The sequence below is a fragment of the Pelmatolapia mariae genome, linkage group LG13 (genome assembly GCF_036321145.2).
Source record: "Pelmatolapia mariae isolate MD_Pm_ZW linkage group LG13, Pm_UMD_F_2, whole genome shotgun sequence".
NCBI lineage: Eukaryota > Metazoa > Chordata > Actinopteri > Cichliformes > Cichlidae > Pelmatolapia > Pelmatolapia mariae.
Genome location: NC_086238.1, coordinates 10,300,443 through 10,322,901, shown reverse-complemented (window position 1 = coordinate 10,322,901; position 22,459 = coordinate 10,300,443). Strand labels below are relative to the sequence as shown.

The window sequence follows — 22,459 nt, the reverse complement described above, 5'->3', positions numbered from 1 at the left end:
GAAACCATAGAGCCTATGAACGATGTCAAACATCACAGTTTGACAGGCATAAAATAGTATTTCTGTACAAATAAGATGTTTCCCAAACAGTTATTGCTTGAAAAAAATGACTTTAAAAAGGCCTTGAAATATTCTAAGACATGTGGAGGACAAAAGAAATGGAAGGCATAACATTTTCTTATAACCAATTAACAGTATCTGAGTGTGATGTCATTAAGAAACAGAAACAGAAATCCAGCAAAGACCCGACACAGGACCAAAGAGATTCAAATGGCCCTTCAGTTGATCCATTTGCTTTTAACTGAAGCTTGATCAGAGATGGTCTCAGTGGAAGGATGGCTGTGAGAAAACCATTCCTAGGGAAGGGTGAAGTGTGCCAAATTATACAAGAACTGGACTGAAAATCGTAACCATTTTTGATGTATAATCAGTTCCATGTATGTTTGAATAATTGCCCTTTCCTATCAAAATATAAAGAAATGAGGATTGGCTCGAGACTTTCGCACAGTACTTTAGATATGCTGTTGTGTTTTTGGCTTTAAGTATGTCACACTGAAGACATATCATGCTACACAGCACCAGCAGGGAGCTCCGATGAAATGTTACGCTTTATTGACTCTAAATTGCATGATATCAATCCTAATTATGACACAGTTAGTCACATTAGTCAAAGGTAAAGCATTATGACAAATGTCCTCCTTCATTTCAGTGCCCAAAAATGGTTGAAAATACCTTCAATAGTTCCCAGTTGTGAACAGCTGTATTTTCAATACTTTAAACATTATACAAACTATTACAATAAAAGCATAAGCTGCAAGGATATACAAGTAGACTCTAACCTTTGATATTTTCCAAATCAAAGGCATCATTTCAAATCATTCTCCAACAATTATCTAATAATAATCTGTTGCGGTCGTTGGTAAACTCTTAAAAACTCTTAAAAGCTTCATTTACAAATGGAAAGACAGGAAAAATGTAAACATTTCATTTTGGCAGATTTCTTCAGTTAAACATGTTAATAGGTTAAAAAGTACAATTTAATTTGTTTCTGTGGATAAATATATGACATTAGAAATGTATAAACATTGAGTGACACAAAAGGCTGAACACACATTAAAAATTAAAAAGTTACTGGCCAGTGTTAGATGTATTAGTGAACATGGATCTGCATTTATTGGGATGGGACGGCCTGTGTAAGGTCCTGGTCATGCATTAATGACTTGACAACATATGCGGTCTAATCCTAACTTGAGGTGCATGCACTGGACTCAAAATGCATCTCGGACATATGCTTGGTTGAGATGCATACATTTATCCTTTAATCTACTGTGCACTAATTTAACTAGAAGAGTTTTAAAATCAGTAGGAGTAATGGCTGCTGTTCTCAAGTTAGGATCAACGCTTTCTGAGTTGTTCAGCACTGCATCTGCTGCAACAGCCTGCTGTCTAGACAAAAAAAAAAATCACAAAATTCACCCACCAACCAATCTGCAACAGAAGAAAAATTAGCTCAGTTGCTCAGATCGATGATCCGGTGCTCATAGATCTGAGTTTTCCCTTTGAAACTGGAGGCCAGCAGGAATTGACGGTTGTCTATGGAAACTGGAGAGAAGGCCCTCGGTGCCTGTATGTTCAGCTCCTGAAATCGAACAAATTCGCCCTTCTTGGCATCCCAGCGGTAAACCTGGGTGAACGAGTAATCGCTGCCAAGGATGGCGTATTGCCAGTTTCCCACAGCGAAGGGCTGGAATACCATGGAGCCACGAGAAGGCATGGTCTGCAATTCCCTAAAGAGGGCCCCGTCCCAGCGCATCACTTTGGAGTCACCAATGAAGCGCGTCAGGCAGATATACAGGTCGCTTTTGACCTGGAAATGCTTCACAGCGTAAACATCCTCCATCTCTGGGATGTCGGTGCGCCTGTCAAACATCTTGGTGCTTTTGTTCCACTGGTAGATGACGGGCCTCTGGGAGCTGCTGGACAGGATCAGGTGAGGCTTGGAGGAGATCTCCATGTACTCCACATCGGTGTCCCGATACCACTGGTGGAGGGACTGATGCCAGTAGAAACCATTGCCGTTCCACTTGTAAATGGTGGTGGACCCGGCCTTGGAGCTGTCTGCTATGATGAAGAAGAATTCGCCATCGATGCGGAACGTCTCAACGTCGTTTGGTTTGCGGATTCGCAGGATGTCGATGCCTTGGAGCTTGATGAATTTGTTAGCGGACGTGTCACGCTTGTAGATGTGCGAGCCACCAAACAGCTGAGCCACAATGATAAAAAGCTGGTTGTCAATGACCAGGGGTTTGCAGACCACCGTGGATGTACCTGGTGAAGCAGAAGAAAGGATGAAAAATTAATATCTTCACCTCCAATAATTATCTCCATTGAGAGGTTTGACTCACCCCTCCTTTCAAACTTGCACAGCCCATTCACAAAAATGCATCTTTCACTTACTCTCAATAAAATCAAAGTTTCTGAAGACCATCTCCACGTGATCCCACTCTAGAAAGCTGCACTTCCCACTGAAGGGCTGAGCGAACACAACGTACTGGTCATTCCCAAAAGAAAATGCTTCCACTGATATGGAGTTAAAATCCATCGACTGGTAGGATTCAAACTCTGCAAGTGAAACAAAAAACACCCACTTGAAATAACTTTTTTTTTTAATCCAGTCAAACTTTGAGAGAAAACAACTGTATTTCTTGTACTCCACCTGTGGTGATGCAGTCGAATGACTGTGGCAGGAGGTCGTTGATCTTTTTGTCAAGCTGCGAGGCCGGGCCTTTACAGTAAATCTGATCCACGGTGGCATTGGTGCTGTATATCCACTCCACCAGCCATTTGAGTTTGCAGTCACAGTTGAACTGGTTCCCCCTCAAGTCTCTAAAGGGAAAAGACCACCAAACTAAACTCCACATGCTGTATTAAATGCATTCATAAAGCCCTCTGCTTTATGAATGCATTTAATTCCCAAAAGCTGGAGTTACTGAAGTGTGACTACTGTTAGCTTTGCTCTGTGGCCCTCACAGCTTCAGTCTTTGCCCTCATTATCATCAAGGGGGGACTATAAAGGAGAACCGGACATCTTCAGTGGGTGATAGATTGCAAACTTATCTCCTTCCTCACTGCTGCATGCAATTTTAATAGCGCTAAAAGCACCAGCTGCCCACACATTTTTCGAGCCTCGGCTGAAGTGGAATAATGATACAGTGTTCTATATATAGAAGGCTGCACAGAAATCTCATTTATCTTGGTAGCACGCATGTAAATTGAAATGCAATGAATCTCTTTGTTAGGCAAAGGTAAAATTCATACTTACACTTTTGTCAAGGCCTCAAGACCCTTGAACAAATCTTTGGGCAGCGTCTCAAGATTATTGTAGGCCAGACTCCTGAAAATAGATAAAAAATTGTGCTTAGTTTCTGGTTTCCACAATGATTATATGTGCATCCCCCCCCCTCCCCATAGCCACACCATCTCAAACTATTAAATTACAATCTGTTTATGCAGTATTTCTGTATGTACACAGATATCTGTTAAGAAGCTTGGGGCACATATTGCCACCCTGGAGAGTACAGCAGGAACATTGCTTATTGTGGGTTTGAGGAAACATTAAGCTATTTTTAGCACTGCCTCCTCAGCCATTTTATGGCTTTCTCTGCTACAATGAAGACGGTGGAAAAAATACTTTTTCCTGTTGAGAAGACTCGTGTAGTATTTTATAAGTTTCTTTAGAGCATTATCTTAAATATTATTGCATCAATAAAGGGAAATCTCAGAGCGTTTTTACTTATAATGTACTTTCACAAATCTGCAACGAAAGAATATTATACTTTCATTTACAGTGGACATTGACGGTGGCAGGATTTGCCTCGTAATCATATTCATAACAGCTGCACAATGTTGGGAGAAGTGTCTATGTGGCAATACAAGTTGCGCAATAAAAACTGTCAGCGTTTTACTGGAACAGTGCTTGTCTGCACCTGCACATAGATTACAATGTCTGATGCAAATGAGAGAAAGCTTCTCTTGTTCTCCCTCTTAAAGCAGGTCATCAGTGATTAGATTTTTAAATGAAATAGGTCACAAAATTAAATCCCCGTGCAACAGTAGTGTTTGTTTGTTTAATACCTCTAGTAAAAAAAGAAAAAGAAAAAGTACTTACAGGTGCACTAAGGTTTTCAGTCCACGAAAAGCATGCGCTGATATCGAATTGATTTGGTTGTTTTCAATGAATCTGAAAAGTTGTTGGATAAAATGCAGGAGACGGGAGATAATGTCAGGGAAATGCAACAAAACAATCACAAAATCAAAAACAAAAAACCAACTTTAAGGATAATTTTGTACCAACTACTCACAGATATTCTAGGTGAGGAAGACCAATGAATGCATCCTCATTTATAGATTCCAGGTTGTTGGCTGTGAAGAGGCTGCATGGAGAAATCTCAAGTTAATATTTTTGCTATTCAGGGTCAGCGAGTGGATAATAAAAATACATCTTGCCTAATAGAAAACCATTGTTGCTAACTGTAAACCACATACTTTTAAGACACGGATCTGTGCTCTCTGAGGATTCCTGCAGGCCTGCATGTCTGTTTTTAGACACACAGTGTCTCTGTCAGTACTCCACCCAATGAGGAAATGAATTCCCTCATCAAAAGAAGGAATTACCCGTAAATTACTGGATTCACATTATTATACACAGAGACATTTTAATGCAAGGCTTGGAAGAAAGCCTAGCAGAGAGATTTAAAATCACCATGCCATGAAAAGGAATGCAGGAAAACCACGTTTTCAGCAAATGATTTTTTGGGTTTAAGGCTTCTCCAACCTAATCAATAGCCACAGCAACACCCATTCTATCATAACGTGTAGCATCATTGAAGGGGGAAATGTCTTGAACATTAAACATGGCGTTGATCAGCTCACTGGGGACCGACAGAGTGCAAGAAAAGCAAGAAAAAAGTAAAAACTCCTAAGAGATTTCTCACAGGAGATGCAGAGCAGGCGTGAGGATGAAGCTCTCTTTCGGAATTTCAGTGAATTCAGACTTGACAAATGATCTGTGGGGGGAAAAACACGACACACACACACACACACACACACACACACACACACACACACACACACACACACACTGTTTAGGCTTACAGCACAGACTGACGAGCACTTATTGCAGTCTGTTCCTTGGATATGCAATTATTATGCAGCACTGGCGGAAAAATCCACGTCTTAACCAGCAGGTAGAGCTAAGCATGTTGCGTTCATCGCTGCAGTGGGCCGGGGTTTTTATTTCAAAACAATATTAAATAGAACTTACAAAGATGTGATATCTCGGGGAAAGCTGCGAGGGATGAGTCCTGCGCTTTCGCACAGCGCGTTATCTTTGGAACATGTACACACTAAGGGACAGCGAGGCGGCTTGGGTCTCCTGCTGTCCACTAGAAGTATAACTGACGCCACCACAAGTAAGCCGAGCCAGAGCGGTCTGCTGGGTATCTTGTGTGTATGTTCCATCCTTGAGATCCGCAGCGGGCACAACTTGCGCGTCGAACAGCCCTACACATGAACCAGGGTGTCTGCTGTGGTTCCTCTCCCACCGCTGCTGCAGCCGCTTCTGCCTGGAGGCCACGCGAATGTCCGCTCTTGTTTATCTCCGTGCGCCACCGCCGCTCTGGAGGTGATAAAACCGGGCGACCCGTGCGCCCACAGCGCCGTAATTACACCGAACCTCCAGACGAAAAGAAATCTAAACCCTCCGAGACAAAAGCAATAATAATAAATATATAATGTGACGCTTGCTGTGGAGTCTTGAAGCTCAGGAATATTCCAGCTGGCTCGGTGACAAACGCGGTGTGAGGGCAGGTGGGGATCCCAGCGGGAGCAGACGGAGCATCTTCATCCAGAACCACGCCTATGATTTCAGCAAACGCCACTCTCTTCGTGTCAGGGTCTTGGAGGATTCCGCCCAATGGGCAACGGAATTGTGCAATTTTTTTCGTGAATCAGCGGGAGAAGAAGCTCTGACATGAGCCAGCGGACTGTCGTCTGTGGCGCAGACGCACACGAGCTTTCTATGCGGGAAGCGGATGGGAAACCCGCTGACAATTAATTGTGATTATGGAAATGTAGCTGCAACATTTGGCTCAAAACCAGATGTTGACTGTCAAAACCCTGCCGTTACAAATCACGCGTTCTTTGGTACCGATAAAGTCACCGAAACTTTGTGCTTTCTTAAATATTCCCATATTTGTAAAATGTTGTGGGTATATTTCCTGGTTTGCACTCGGTTTCCATGACGACTGGAGGATGCAAAGTATTTCTGACCTGTGGTGGAGGGGTGTGGGGAAACCCTCCTGTCACTCTGACATCTGTTCTGCCTCAGTACCATCCCCCTCATCCTCTTAAACAAAGAGCAGGTTAAACGGTCCCTAAAAATCCACTCGTCTCTTTTTATGCTTTAATACTGCTGCAAGCCACCACCTTCACAGTTTTATTGCAGTTTTCTCTTAATCTTCTGTGCCAGACACTTGTTTGTTCAGGAGGGTGCTCTTGGAGCCCTATAAGGCTGTCATCATCTCATTTCTTACTTCTGATTAATATGTTTACTCACTGTGGCTGTCAGGCCTGCATGCTTCTGACCCATCTTGGTACAAATATACACAGGGCTTTTGAAAAGTGCACAAATACTCACATGATTACAATACTTGATATCCTGCGCATGTTTACAGTGATATTACTAATGCAGGAGAATTAGAGGAGCGTGATCCTCCTCTGGGAGGTTTGAAAAATGAAGTTGGGAAGAATGAAGCTATTAGGCTGCTTCTAAGAAGTATCAGCAGCTGCTGGACCAGGGAGAGAACAGTAGATATTATTGTGTGTGCTGCAAGATGTTGTGTAGTGTCTGTGCTTCATAAATGTCACCATTCATCACCAGAGTAGGACACAGACTTTCCAGTAACAATATGACCACAGTGAGTCAAGTGTTTCTCACTTTTTAATATGTATTTGGAGTTTCCTGTAATCAACACTGATCACTGAGTACATTAGACTACTGTGTAATATTTTGTAGATTTCCCCTTTTTCACTCAAACAGCCCCTCTCCTAAGTCAGGGCGTTGACACAGGACCTCTGTGGGTGTTGTGTGGTTTAGGGGTGGAGTCTCAGTGGATCAGCCCTGTTCTGGCACATCCCCCAGATGCTCTTACATTGAGATCTGAGGAGTTTGGAAGCTGGGGTGGCCTTTGTTGTGTTATTTGAGCCATGCCATAACAGTTTTAGCAGTGTGACATCATCCTGCTGGGAGATGCTGTTCCTTTGGGCACTAATATGAAGGGCTGGAACAATGTTTACATGGGTGGTAAGTGTCACTGTAGCATGATGAATCCAAGGACTTAAGGTTCTCAAGCAGAATAATGCCCGTGTAACAAATTATTCAGCATTACTAACTTCACCTTTCAGTGCTTTTTAAAATATTGTTATTGATCATTGTTTGGGCCTGTATTAGCTTGTGACCTGACTTATCTGCCCCTTTACCTAAAGATGCATTAATAAAATTATATTATTTGTGGAGATGTTCAGTCTTCACCCACTGGCTGTGGGTAAAATAGAGCCATTCTGTCTGGCAGTCTACACAAATGAGTTGAATTCCCCACTAGAGGGAAATGCCGAGCAAGGTAGATATGTTTAGTTGTCAGGTGGACTCATTAGCTTCATAAAATTCTTTCTCTAAGATTTACACCTTAAGGGGAAAAGAGCATTATCCACAGGGAGCTTTTCTACATGACTATCAAGATTTTAAATTGCTAGAGGCTCTCCCGCTCTGATCTTGAGCAAACTGAGTGAATGCACTTGTTTTGCAGGTCTGCCATCTTGTCAGCCCACAGAGTAGGCATACCTCCTTTAATGTGCTAGCTTTCATCTTGGCTTCATGGACATCTGTGAAAGCTTTACAAGGAGTTCTGATGATGTGTAATTACAACAAAACACACATACACACACATCCTAATAATAAAGAGAAATATTGATAGATAAAAATTAAATTATATGAAAAATGTAAACAAATAAAGCTCAAAATTATGTTTTGATGAACGATGAAATTACACCTTAGGATCCTTTCCTGTCCATCAGTGACTGAATGATGAAGAAGTAGAAGTTGCTAATTATTGTTATGATGATATGATTATGAAAGTGTACACTGTGCCAAAAACTCCCCGTAAAGCTTTTACAAGCAGCTGCTGCTCAAGAACTGCCCATCCAAGGCCTCCCTGCTGTTAAAGTTACGCTGCCACCATAAGAGCGCGAAAAGACAATTAAAATCACGATTTATGAGATCTGCAAAAATATTTATATTCAGTAAACAAAAGCAGAGGAATAAATAACATTTGATTCCCTAGAAAAAAGCTAGATAACTATAACTGTTTATTTCAAAACATAAACACTTTTAAAAACCTAAAAATACACCTCATCCTTTATCAGTGTCTTTTTGTCACTCAAGTGCAAATACCCAAACAGTCACTGTAGCATAACAGTAAACTGGGGTTATTCCCCTTCTTTTAGACAGAACAGTCAAACCATAGCTGTCTCCAGCAGTTTGCTCAGCCTTGGATGCAGAAACCAAACAAATGTTTAGTGGACAAATCACAGCTGAAATGAAGCTTGACATCCTGATCTGTTTCAGTCTGGCTTTAACAACATCATCTACGTGGTGCATCAGCTTACCAGAACAGTTTGCATGTCATTTGATTTGGACTCTGTCTAGCACATGAGCATTTCCTTAACAAACATCTTTCCTCCACCCTATGCTATTCAGTTTTGGTTTTTTACTATTTAGAGTGAATAGATAAAGAACGGTGTCAGAGACTGTGTAAGAGAGAAAGACAAAAACAATCTCTTTCATCCATTAAGTTTCTCCATAAGATATTGTGTAAAATGACAAATACAGTATATTAATTATGTATTTTTGAAATTATAAATTTGTGCAGTTAATAAAAAATCCACTACTTGGAATATGTGTGTAATGGTTTAAACATTTTTCTAACAAGAGAAAGATTCCTCAGTTTAATCCAGGGAAGGAGGCACAAATTCTTTTGTGGTTGCATCAGGACGGGCATGTGGTGTAAAAGATGGTCATTAAAGTTTACAAGAATTGATTTCATACTGTGCAGTTCAAAGAAAAGTTCCAGTCTTTCATATAGAACAAGTGAATCAATCATTTGGGAAACAGCTAAAGGGTTATGATGCTGTTACAACCTTTGAGACAACAGCATAAAAAAGTCAGAAATGCAGTGAAACACCAGGTGGACAACTCAGGAGGATAAGAAATAAGTTGGTCAAACAATATGGAAAACCGTTTGGCAGTATCTGAGCCAAAAGCACGATAACATTGAGCAGGTACAGCCTGTTTAACAACAGGGTTAAAAAGACCAATGTCACATAAAATAGGCATATGGTCAGAGAACACCGCATCCTCGACGAGTACATTACGGACAGATAAACCATGTGATAAAACCAAGTCCAGTGTGTGACCACGTTCTTGAGTGGCACCTCAAGAACTGCAGAGGGGACTCTGAAAACTCTTGTAGGGAGACAAACAGACCTTTGTTAACATGATCTGGGTCTGAGAGACAGAATTCAATTCAAACAAGACAACCCCCCCCCCCCCCCAGATAGATAGATAGATAGATAGATAGATAGATAGATAGATAGTAGGGGTGCAACAATACTCGTATCGATATTGAACCGTTCGATACAGTGCTTTCGGTTCGGTATGCATATGTATGAACAATACAAAAATTTTTATTTATTTTATCAACTTTTCTAATGACGATGCTGTCTGTGTTGAGCGCTCAGTGGATCTGCGTTCGACTACTCCGCCTAGGCTGCACTGTCGAGTGCAGATCCACTGAGCGCAGCGCAAGCTATCAAGACAGAAGCTAAGCTCCTTGCAACACGGCAACTGCCTCAACGCTACCCGAAATTGAACCTCCCCCACCCTCATTCAGATCTGGCTTTTGGAACTATCTTGGTTTTCATGTGAAGCATGACCCTGATGGTAAGCGCGTCATGCACAAAAGTAAAACAGTATGTCGGATGTGCCACGGTGGGAAGTAGTGCGTTAGCGCAGTTAGCTTGTTAAGGTGTTGACCAATGTTCCCTCTAATTTTTCACGTGTCTGAGCGAACACACAAACTCCCTGAGCGATCTCTTGGACCACTGTGAGCGACATCAGACATGTGCACTGTGGTCACACCAGCATCTAATCCATCCAAGTTACATGGTTTATTAAAAATAATCAAATTACAGCATTTACATTTATGTTAGACTACTTTTAATTAACTGCTTTAGCCCACTTACATGTAAAAGAAATCTAGCCATTGGCCTGTGTAGTATGTTAACACTACTGGAAGTAAAAATAACTTGAACTCCAATTTCGAAAACACAACTTTCTTTCTTTCTTTCTTTCTTTTTTTTTTTTTTTATAAAGCTCTGACTTGTATTATGAGTCTGTGGTCTGGGAGAGAGTCCTGTAACTCTCTGTCTGCAACAGGAGATGTATCACTCCTGTAACACCTGTAACATTCAGCAGTCGCCTCATTGTTCTGACACACTAACAAAACTATTGACTACACTACACACTAACTACACAAGATTTGAGCTAAACGTGGCAAATCTCTCACATCTCAAAACACCGCCGTCACTCCTAAAACTTCCCCCCTTTTCTTAACAACTAGATGCCACGTTGCCATATCATTTTTTGATTGGTCGACATGGTACTTTTTGGACGAATAGGAAAGGCAGAGGGGGGGTGGGATTTGTTTTTGCTCACAGGTGCAGAGCGCTTTCGAGCCTTTTTCCTTATAAAACGCCGTTTTTACCGTTTCTTCCCGCAGTAACTATAAACATCAATGTATTCAGGAAGAAAAGCAAACATTGCATATATTTTTATCATAACTCTGGTTTTAGGTGGCCTATCAACACAATTTAAAAACTGGTATAAAGTCCACAATTTTTCCATTAATTGTTCTGTCTGTCCTGCTCACATCTCCAATGGTTGTACACGTTGTCATTAACGTGGCTTCACTCCACATCAGCCACGCCGCTTTGCTAGCTAAAACTCCGGTGTCGGCGCATAAGGACGCTGTCATAGCCTGTCAACGACCTTGATTAGCTGCGCATATACATGAATGTGAATCGCGTGATTGGCTGGACTATGGGATAAGGTGGCATCGTTCTAAACCCATTCAGGAGCAGTCAGTCACTTACTGACTAACACTGCAAAACAGAATTGTTAACGTATTAATTTTAATTTTAATTCAGGTTAGATTTTTTTTTTGTGCGCAACGCAGATTTTCTGTGCGCAGAGACCGTGCCAGCAGTGCGCAATTGCGCACGTGCGCAGCTTAGAGGGAACATTGGTGTTGACGCTGTCCAGCCCCACGCACGGGGCGATCTGCGATAACTCGGAGATAACGGAGATTTGCCGCGTTATGACGTTAATGTCATTTTAACGAGATTAACGCTGACAGCACTAGTGGGAACACAACGAATATGACTGCACATTTACGCTGACATCATCCTAGTGCAAAGACAAGTGGAAGCAGACAAAAACAACAAGCACGCATGCTACAAACTTTACCTGAGTCATTTAGACAGCCGTTAGCACATGATTCTCCTTATGGGGACCTGATATGTTTAATATGCTGCTGAGAATATAGTCCAGAAGAAGCGTATAGTATAGCTTTTATTTTGGAAAGAGACGTTTCTCTGTAATAAACTCTCTTTTCCAAAGATGAGGGATTTCTCGATCAGATTTTTTTTATTTTATTTTGTTGTTTCAGCAACATTAAATTTAAAAACTGTACTTTTGAGTTAAAATATATATTTATAATTTTAATAAATGACAAATTAAAAAGGCATGAACATTTTTTTGTATCGAAAAAATATCGAACTGTGACACCAAAGTATCGAACCGAACCGAACCGTGAATTTTGTGTATCGTTGCACCCCTAATAGATAGATAGATAGATAGATAGAATTGGCATAATAATATTGTTATAAAGCTAATAATAATGTGCGCAGCTGCAATTGCAGTTATATGACCCCCTATGTATTTTTTGTAAGATACATGTTTGTAGACCGAAAAATACAAAAACACAAAAGATGTTTTCAAAATAAGATTTTCAGTTTTCACACTTTTCATTCTTTAGCCCTCAAGAACCTTTTGGAAACACTGCTTTTGACAGTAATGCAGAATCCTGTAGGTGTTGCATTCACACTCTTTGTCTTATATGTGACGTGTACGGTATGTTGTACATCAAAAGCCACCAGACATACATGCTTTGCACTATTTCAGGAATGTCCGGTGTCCAAATTTGGCCTGGCAAAGACTCTAATCTGGCCCACTGGAAGGCTTTAAAAAATTTTTTTAAATAATCAAGCTTTATAGCCTAATGAAAAAGACCTCCACCACAGCCATTCATACTACAGTAAAGTAATGAACAAATATATGAACAATTAAGGAACTGACAAAATCCCTGTTTTTTCACTACTATAGAAAAAAAAAACATGTTCTGTTTTATATTTACAAGACAATCTGAACAACAAGCTACTAGAACGTTTTCTGTAATTTTTTACATTTATTTCTTACAATTTCTTACCATGACCAGAGTCATGCTGACAGATTCCTTCAATTTAATACAGCAGCATTTCTTAGTCATGTAGGAAAATAAGACATATGGTTGAAATTGCACTTCTTTTTCTTATATTAAGATATCTCAAATGTGTATTTAGACTTCTTTACACAGAGAGAAAGAGGAGTTTCACTGGTGTGGCCCACTAAAGGTGAAAGTGGGCTGTATGTGGCCCCGCAATGTAACATGAGTTTGACATCCCTGCTCTATTTGACATGATTATGGATGTATTCCCAGTGTTCACCCACTGGTGGGTCTTTTTCTCACTGGAAACACAACTGAGCCACAGCAGCGTTTGCGCCAGCTGTTCTTGAACTGGCAGACTGAGTAGAGGACGGGATTGAGCGCTGAATTTGCCAGAGTGAACGTCACCACCCAGAAGAACATGGTGGAAGAGACATATATGTGACCCTGTATGTTGTGGGCCAGTATGACGAAGGTGATAATGAAAATAGGGCTCCACATGACTAAGAAGGAAAGCATCAAGACCAGCATAGTACGGAAGAGCTTCATATCCTGGCGGGAGATGTAGTAGTGAGGAGAGTCTCCATTGGGGTGCTGACGGTCTCTGGGTCGGAGCCTTAACCTGCAATTTTTAGCAATCTGAAACAGAAATACAATATTTGATACAATGCAAACACCTGTGGTTACAGAGACATGATGAAACCATTTACACACCCTGATTGATTTGTATATGGATTTACACATGAAGCATGGAAACAGTTTTATTTGTCTCATCCATAAAGTCTACTGAGCGCTAAAATCAATTTGCAGCTGGTCACCATGTTCTTCTGTTTTCTGTGTCACACTCATGGATACATTGGCATAGCTGGTTGCCCAGTTTAGTGTTTACAGTTGATAGCGGAGAGCACTGAACGTACACACAAAGGTAATAATTAGTAAGCACACATTTTTTCCCCCACGGTGACAGAGAAATGTCTAAGAAATCAGGATATCCATGCATTAATTCAAGGAAGAATGCTTATTAAATTAATAATATAAGTATAATGACAGCTGGAAAAAGAAATTGAAGTGGCCAAAAAACATTTTTAGTTTAAAAATTAAGCTAACTCATGTATATTTCTATGTCTTCTTGTAAGAAACCTGTAAAGTGAGAAAACGGTAAATTCAGAGCTGGATTTTTACAATTTGCGTTAGAAGCATAAAAACAGACAACAACTGATCTGTCCTTCTCCTCACTGCCTGCCATCTTTAGCAAAGACAGCATTAACCCACCTGCAATATTTTGCTGTAACTAACCAGAATGATGAGTCCTGGGAAAAAGAAGCACAGGGCAGTGAAGACTACGTTCCACATAATCTCCCCTGCTGGGTCAGGCCACTTGAGAGTACAGATGTGACCGTGTTCCTGCGGAGATAATAACAAACATAGGCATGGCTTTACTGTAGAAATATTTCCTCTTTTTTAAATTTATCCATACCAGCTTTGGGAAATCCACTTCCATCACAGTGAAGAACAGACTGAGGGGGAGGGAGGTGAGTGCAGAGAAAGCCCAGATGAAGACGAGGGTCACAGTCACCATCCTGGGAGCCAGACTTGGCACAGTCTGCAGCCGGAGAATAGCCTGGACTCTCTCCACACTGATCGAGGCCAAGGTTGTGATGGCGACACAGCCACTCATACAGATGACATAGAGCAATGTGTGGCAGGCTGCATACCCCAGCTCCCAGGACATGGTCCAACGCACTGTCACAATCAGCGGGATCATGCTGACGAAAAGCAGATCCGCCACGAACAAGTTGAGAGTCAGGATGGTCTTATTGGCCAGCAGCCTGCGTTCACAGGTTACCAGGACTGCAGCTCCTGCATTTGCAGCTACAGAGACCAGAAAGACTGCACTGATAGCTGCGGTCTCCATTACAGTGGTAGCAACCTGATTTGAGTGGTGCAGCTCAGAGAAGAAAGAAAAATAAGTCAAGTTTCTCAAGTGAAGGGAATGTATGTGAAGATCTGTATCCATGCAGGCTGAAAAGGTGCTAAATGTGAAATGCACACACTGCTCACTCCTGCAGACAAACAGAAAAATGAATGTTGACAGATGCTGATAAGAAGTAAAAGGGAGGAAAAAGGGTGGGTGGAGACTAGACTTTCTGATGCCGTTTGCTCTGCAATGCTTAAAAGGAAGTCTTTGCATTTTCACTTTAAGTGATGACGTGATGATCTGCTTACTCAAATTTGGACATAAAAACATGAATTTGGTTTGTTGTTTACCTAATAAATAACAACATATCTTTTTTTAGCTTTAAACTATTTTTTGACAGATTTCTAAAATATGTGTGTTTTCTTGTTTTTAATGACAAGTGGTCTGAGAAATTTGTTAAGTGCTGCACTTTGGAAAGATTTCTTTCTAAATTGATTTTATTTTGCTCTTTTCACTGCCTTCTGTGTTAAGCACATATAGTTTACATGTAATAAAATGTGCTATAGAAATAAACCTACCACTGCCATTTGCTAAAACACTTCCTGCTAAAAAGCAGCAACACTCAAAACATCAAATAGGTGCTTGTATATTTGTATATATCAGTTGAAACCAAAAATAATTTGAGTGCATCAAAAAAAGATCAATATCAGTAGATTTATTACATGGAGCACAGTCTCTACAGAGTATTTAAACCAAACTTCAAACAATTTCCCATCTAATAGTGTTTATTTTGTACAAAAACATGCAAGGTGTTATTCCCCTGCAATCCCTCTGCATCCAGCACAGCTGGTGTGCTAGTCCAGTCCAGATAATACAAGGCCAGTTTAGGGAGACAATCTGTAAATACTATAGAACGAAGACAAGATGTAGCCCTTTACATAGTGCATTTATTGCTAATTACAGATTTCAAGCGGCTGCAACAGTATACTGCCAAGAGCTGTAAGCAGCTGCAGCTGCTTGGCTGTGCTGGATGAAGCGGAGATTGCTCCAAGCTCAGTTACATTTCTGGGGAAATCTTTGCTGTTATGTTTAATCAAAGCTTTGAGGATTCGTTTCAAACACAGCTTAAGCAACTTGTCACATTAATTTATCAAAATAACTTGAATTTAACAACCAATCCATCTTAAAGAAGATGCAGGATTAAAGAGCTTCGAGGCTCAGCTCAGTTTAGGCAGATTTCTAGATGGTTCATCAGTTCTCGGTGGTGACTGACTGGATACTCGGCCTGGCAGACGGGACACTCCAGGAAGCTTTCATTCATCAAGTTGCTGTGAGGCGAGGATGTCAGGCTGGGTCTGGAGAACTGGGACAGGGGAGGGTTCGTTTCACCTGAGCTCTGATCCGGCTCCTCTCTCTAACACAAACAACATCATCCATCAGTTACACTTTAGTCCTGGGATTAAAAAAACACTAACAAAAAAAATGAAAACTGCTAAATTTATTCCAAGGTAAATCTTAAAGCTACACTATTTTTTACAATAACACAGTAGATTGAGTATGAAAGGTGCTGCCTTTTACTTGATTTTACAACTTGAATTCGTTTTGAATCTGTTTGCTTTAACTGTGGTTCGTGCAGAAAATTATCAATGGAAGAAATTACAGCAGCAGACATGCAAAGTGAGGAAACACCTGGTGTGCTCAGGTGAACAGAAAGCAGTAAGTACTGAATATTCAGTACTTACTAAAAAACTCCAAATGAAAATTAATGTTGCCTGCAACACTGAATTGGTTAAAAAAAGAAAACAAAATACTGGCGGCTGCCAGTGCTACCCCTCAGCCTCCTAGTAGACAAACCTATGGTATCAATTTGAAACTCCTAGGTGATTTCCTTCTTAAGTTATTACAAGATTTTAAGAAAACTTGACCTCTGATTTTGAGGTTGAGATTACTGAGATTTTTACTCCACAATATTTAGTAGATGCACCTAGGGCTGCTCAATTAATCGAATTTTAATCTAAATTACGATCTGGGCTTTCAACGATCATTAAAAATGACTGAGCCGATTTTTAGCACCTCCCTCGTGCTTTACTCTCGCGCTGCTCCGTGTGGCAAATCGAGCGCACCTCTCTGCGTTTCGAACACGCGCCACAACAATTAAGAGGACCCAAGGGAAGCTCAGACAGCTCGGAAAGCTAAGCGGAAGTTATTTGGAGAGGGGAGGATAACGGCTGCTGAAGAAAGAATGCCGTTGGTTGAAAAGAGAGGTACAACGACTTCAGTGGTGTGGAAACATTATGGGTTCACGGAGTCAGACGTGGATCAAGTAGACATGGTGTGTAAACTTTGCTACGGTGTCATAGCTGTACCACAGAGCAACACTACAAATTTATTCAATCATTTGAAGACTGCTCACAAAGTGACATACGTTTGATGCAATTGTGCATTGTGTGGCTACACAGCTTGCCTTGATGTTTGGTTATTTGTATGCATAAATATTATGCAGTATTTTGAAGTTCACTAAACATAGATGTTTACATTTTTCATTTATTTTTTATATTGCAAACATTTGCACTGTTATCAGTATTTGCACACTATTTTATCTTATTTTTTGACAATCTTTAAAGCCATTATTCAAGACATTGTTATTGTTAAATAAATATCGTAAAATAATTGCGATCTCAATTTCAGTGAAAATAATCGTGATTATAATTTTTGCCATAATTGAGCAGCCCTAGATGCACCTAAGGTAAAAATGTCAAAATCCTGTGTTGCCTTGTTCTTGAGTTATCACGTTCAGAAATGTTGGCGTCCACACCATACATGATGGGGTGGGCACTCTTTATCCTTTAAAGGCTGAGGGGTAAAAGCTCTCTTAATGCAGCTTTAAGTTTGATCACAGATCAATCTTATCATCCTCTGATAAGATACTGACGCCAACCTTTAACTGCTTTGCCACATGGCCTTTTCCTTTTTGCAATGCCTTCAGAACTTTGACCATTTGCTTCTTTAAATAAGAGCAATTCTGCCTCTCATCCTCAAGGTCTTGTGAAGAAATCTGGATCTAAAATGTAAAAAATTGTCACTGCGATAAACTGAATGAATAACACTATAATACAAGAGATAATGCGTGGCTTTAGAAGGCAGGCACAGACAAAACAGAGCACACTGTGTTTGCATACTGCTCTGATTCCTACATGAGTCAAGCTTTTAATCTCCAAAAGACTTATTAAAAAACACAAACTGGTCATCCTCTGTGCATTGTCATTAATCTGGGCCATCATTAACAATGGGTAAATCAGCAACACGAAACTGCGAAAACTAACAGAAAGTAAATGTGCCTGTCATACCTGTCGCTCTAGGTCTGCAATCTTTTCCTGGTCTGCATGGTGACGATTTAACATAAACCTCTGAAAGAGATTCGCCTGATTGGAGAGTAATTTTTCTGTGATTTCATTGGCTCTTTCTTCCCTCATGTGAGCACATTAAGATTTTTACTTTTTACCTGCAGCTCAGCGTTTTCCGACCTTCTTCTCTCATCATCCAGCACGCCCTGGAGGACTTCGCTCTCATCTCTCTGTTGTTGCTCTTCATCCTCAGGGCAATTCTGCACTTCCTGTGTGCTTCTGCTCAACCTTTCAGCTTGCAGCTGCTGTTCGAGCTCCTCCACTTCCCTTTCTCTTTCCTTGCACCTAAAGATCATTTTTGCCTGTCAAATAGCTAACCACCAACTTAAATGGAAACATTTAATCATTAGAGCCATTCTCAAACTTCAGACTGCTGACCATTTTAAAGTATAAAGATAACCTGTCTGCTTTTGTTTTTGGTATCAAAAAAAGGCAGAAAATGAAGAATTTGTCAGTTTTAAATCGCGTGGCTTTTGTCAAGTAGTTCTTAAAGTTATTCCACTTGTAATGGATTATTTAATTGGAATTATAAAATAAGTAAAACTACTGACAATTATAAAATATATTTTCAAAATGTAAAAAGTAACTCCTGGTAGCCCACCTGCAATACAGCTACAGTCCACCAGAGGGCTGCACCCCACACTTTGTCTATTACTGATCTATTTTTTATGCCTTGATTTTTCAAACATACCAATTTTGGGTGATCATCAGATTTTGGTGGGTCACTTCAACTCGTTCCCTCAGTACCTCCAGTTCATCCTTGGCTTTCTGGAGGAGTCTTTCATAATGCTCCTGCATCTGGCTTATTTTCTCTTTCTCTACAATAAGAAAAAGAAATCAAAAATTAAAAGCAGAAGTGGGAAACAAAAGCATGTCTACTCAGATGTGTGCCATGTGGCATTAAAAAAAGATAAATGAAGCACATGAGGACACATTCTGCTACAGTGGGCTACTATTGGACAATCTTGATATCTTAAAAACTTGTTGTGACAGACTGCTGCCCCTTGTCGCCCCAGTGGTGAGTGTCTGCTGCCCACTATCCTCTTGGCTCACCGTCTGAATGGTCCTCATTGTGCTGCTGTGAACGGGCCTGATTGGCTTCATTCAGCTGCTTCTCCAGCCATAACATTCTGGCCAGAATTGCCCTCACATAGGCCTCTCTCTGCTGGTCATACTCCAGCCACTGCTTGTTTTTTTCCAAGGCCTCAGGGCATTGAATGAAAGAATGAGAAGCACATAAAAGAAAAGACAGAAACAGATCTGTGCCAGAAAGATGTCTCCAAACCACAAACACTTAGTACGACATGTATACTGTAGCCTGACTTGTAAGTAAAAACGGACTAAAAGAAGATTAAGGGGAATTAGGAGTGGATAGAAAAACACAGGGGGCATTTTCCAGCTGTGCCAAGAAAACACTTACATCTCTGAGATGAATTTGGACCTCTGCCACAGCTTCATTACTCGTGGAAACCTGTTCATCAGCCGTGGAGTCCTACCAGAGAGATCAGAAAGACACAAAACAATACTGCACATTTGAAAATGAGCAATTCATATTAACGGTCTCTTAGTTGCTACGATAAAAAGCAAAAGCTAGCTGGCAGGCAGGACAGTTCAAAAAAGATCCATAACATCTCTATGATGACTATCATGGCTCTCAGTATCCTAATCCTAGTGAGACTGAAAAATAACTGCCGCTATCTAGTGGTATAACTTGGGCAAGAGGGGCTTAATTAGCTAAACAGATGTTGGAAAGTCTAAGAGTAATGTGAGCAGTGTGAAGGAAATAATCACATTCACATGACTGCTGCATCTGAAGCAGCACAGCTGCAAATTTAACAAGCAATTAAAAATGCTCCACATTTACGAGACCTTTTCTTGTTTGCTGGATTAGTACAGAGAGACTGACAAACATTCGTGCTCACAGTCACACCTACTGTCAATTTAGAATCGCCAATCAAGGCCCAGCCACTGGATTCAAACCCAGGATCTTCTTAGTCTAAGGTGATGGTACTAACCACTGTGCTTCCACTATTTTCAGACAGCTTTCTTCCACCAGCAAACCAGTGCAGAAAAATGTTGCTCCCATTGCACCTACAGTGGACACGTCTGTCCACAACAGTCACCAGCTAGTGACATGCAGTGGAACCGTCTTAATGACACACTGGTCTATAAACAATGCTCCACTGACCCAGAATTCCTACTCTCAGGACTCTCTATAAGAAGCTGGCCAGTACCACCCACTAAGCTTCATTGTGTTGACCAGTTGGGCAAAAATTGGGCAAAAATGTTTCAGGCCCCCTGGATGATACCAAGGTGCTTAGAAGATGATTTGATGTTGTTGGCGAGGGGGACAATTTAGTGACAGACATCCAAACACAAGATATTCAGTTTTGTCAGGATAAAGGAGGAGGACATTTGAAGATGTATTTATTAATGGTAGTGAAGCATTCATAGAGGTAGGAGAAGCTGTTGAGCATCCAGACTGCTAAACTAAAGGTCTGAGATAAAACTTACTCAGCTAATACAACTTCCCAAATACAAAGCTTCACAGGAAGAGACAGACATTGATGCCTGCCTTTCCAAATGAATACAAAAGTCATGACTGACATTTAAGGGGAGCTGTGTTGGAAAGCTCAGCAGTGACCCCTTGTGGCAAAGGAATTATTTGCATTGACATCACTGGCTGTCCCCTGCAGCAGCAGGGCAAAAAAACTTGGCAAGCAATTAAGCATGCCTAACATGCTCCAGACCTTTTTCTGTGCTTTAACCAGACAATGCTATATGGTCTATAGATTTGAAGAGAAAGATGTACTGGGTTAAACAGAACTGTTTGTTTTTACTGCTTCCGACATTATAATCTCTAATTTGAAAATCTGCTATACCTGCTTCCCTGTAACTTTGTTCTCGACATACTGACACCTTGTTGAGATGACCTCAAGCTTCTCCTCGATTTCCTCAATCTCTCTGGAGTAACGGGATATGCTACTCACTGCATCCACTGGTCTCTTTTCTTTTTTACACAGCTGCTCAGAGGGTGAAGCAGTTTTCTCATGTTTCGTCCTAAATTCCCAGGTACACTCGAGCCTTATAGCTTCAAGAGAGAGGAATCTCTGCATGGAGACACAACAAAACATCTTTTAAATATTGGCAGGATGTATTGATACAAAAATAAAAGTAAAAATAATTAGACTTAGCAGTGTGAGCAGATTACCTCTACAAGCTTATTATGCTGCGACTGCTGGTGGGTCAGCTCAGCCAGGGTCCTTTTCAGGTAGGCGTTCTCTTTCCTGAGGCTGCTGACAGCCATGGCAAGCTCTGAGTTGAGCTTTTTCTTAAGAGAGCGCTTGTATTTAGATGCTGCCATCCCTGTTACCTGCTCACAAGTAACACAGGAGCAATGCATCTTAGAATATAACATATAAAACATCAACAATACGAGCAGGATTACATTACCTAATATTCATGAGCAAAGACTTCACCAAAGTTTGCTTTCTAAGCAGTAATTTTATAATTTGTTTGTCATGTATTGCATTGCAGCTAGTTGTTTTTGACTTTGAAACTTAGTGTATTTTTTTTAAATCTATATCTATCTATATATATATTTTTTAAATTTATTCTTTATTTTATTTAAAGGTGTCTCTAATTTTATTAGCAACGCATCTACATCCCCACTACATGTAAGAAAAATTGAATTAAATAAATCTGGCATCAGCAAAGTATATTTTTGTCTATCGCTAGTTAACAAGCTAACAGTTAACATGCTAACAAAATCGCTCTTACTTAAGAGTTAAACTGGATACCGAATATTGGTCTCTCATATCTATAAAATAACATTAATGATGTAAAAACACGCTTATAACCGCCATAATCTATAAGGTTTTTGTTAGACAGAATTAAAGCTACTTTAGCTAGATAGCCAACATTAAATAGCTAGTGTTACCATTTAGCTAACGTTATTATAACGGTATTAAAATATGACTGCTCATTTTAAAATAAATCTTACTTTCTTAAGGTATTGTTTTACCAAATCTGCTGCAACACCTACTGGGTTTATATTTTGTTACCTAAAGATGGTGTTGGCTGTCAAATTGTGAAGTTGGATGATTATGTCAACCCTTTACTTCTTCATCGCCCACTAGCGTGAAAACAGAGAAGAGGAGGAGCTCAGCGGATAAAACTGGTGTTAAATAATAACAATATTGCCTTTCTATATGAATGTTTTTGCAGCTTATTAACTTTTAGATTTAACATAAAATTGTGTGGCTTTACTTAATAGAAGAAACGTTACTATTTTTAAAAAAAATTGACTGCAGGGGAAGATGGCAGTACTTAGGCATCACCAAAGAGTGGCGCTGCAGCACAGGATGAGGGTCTCTTTTTGGTGCTCCGTACAGTAAAGCCCCTTCAGGCTGCTGGTGGCTGCTGTGACTCATAAGGTGATCGGTATCCACCCCTCTCCTCCTCTGCTTTAAACTTTG

At 40.5% G+C, this 22,459-nt stretch overlaps 2 protein-coding genes and 1 pseudogene across 2 annotated transcripts; all 3 read right to left on the bottom strand.

The window, feature by feature from the left end:
* Nucleotides 1-582: 582 nt before the first annotated feature.
* LOC134640376 (leucine-rich glioma-inactivated protein 1-like) lies at nucleotides 583-6,195 on the bottom strand. The gene is made up of 8 exons (XM_063492127.1): nucleotides 5,324-6,195; nucleotides 4,995-5,066; nucleotides 4,362-4,433; nucleotides 4,169-4,240; nucleotides 3,323-3,394; nucleotides 2,717-2,886; nucleotides 2,458-2,622; nucleotides 583-2,328 (listed from the first exon to the last, which is right to left on the bottom strand). Exons 1-8 carry the CDS (start codon nucleotides 5,518-5,520, stop codon nucleotides 1,511-1,513), a joined length of 1,638 nt encoding a protein of 545 aa, XP_063348197.1. The 5' UTR covers nucleotides 5,521-6,195; the 3' UTR covers nucleotides 583-1,510.
* Nucleotides 6,196-12,935: 6,740 nt separating this feature from the next.
* Nucleotides 12,936-14,676, bottom strand: LOC134640410 (free fatty acid receptor 4-like). Its single transcript, XM_063492207.1, has 3 exons — nucleotides 14,137-14,676; nucleotides 13,932-14,063; nucleotides 12,936-13,298 (listed from the first exon to the last, which is right to left on the bottom strand). Exons 1-3 carry the CDS (start codon nucleotides 14,674-14,676, stop codon nucleotides 12,936-12,938), a joined length of 1,035 nt encoding a protein of 344 aa, XP_063348277.1.
* A 594-nt stretch (nucleotides 14,677-15,270) lies between these two features.
* LOC134640409 (centrosomal protein of 55 kDa-like) lies at nucleotides 15,271-22,414 on the bottom strand (annotated as a pseudogene).
* Between the last annotated feature and the right edge of the window lie 45 nt (nucleotides 22,415-22,459).

Bases quoted from the DNA above. Each gene is read 5' to 3' on its own strand.
- LOC134640376 (XM_063492127.1), bottom strand. From the start codon at position 5,520: ATGGAACATACACACAAGATACCCAGCAGACCGCTCTGGCTCGGCTTA. The intron at 3,395-4,168 runs GTAAGTACTTTT...ATCTATTTTCAG, and splicing joins CTGAAAACCTTAGTGCACCT to GAGTCTGGCCTACAATAATC. The intron at 2,329-2,457 runs GTAAGTGAAAGA...CTGCTTCACCAG, and splicing joins AAACTTTGATTTTATTGAGA to GTACATCCACGGTGGTCTGC.
- LOC134640410 (XM_063492207.1), bottom strand. From the start codon at position 14,676: ATGGATACAGATCTTCACATACATTCCCTTCACTTGAGAAACTTGACT. The intron at 14,064-14,136 runs GTATGGATAAAT...TTATCTCCGCAG, and splicing joins AAGTGGATTTCCCAAAGCTG to GAACACGGTCACATCTGTAC. The intron at 13,299-13,931 runs GTGGGTTAATGC...TTTCTGTTTCAG, and splicing joins GTTACAGCAAAATATTGCAG to ATTGCTAAAAATTGCAGGTT.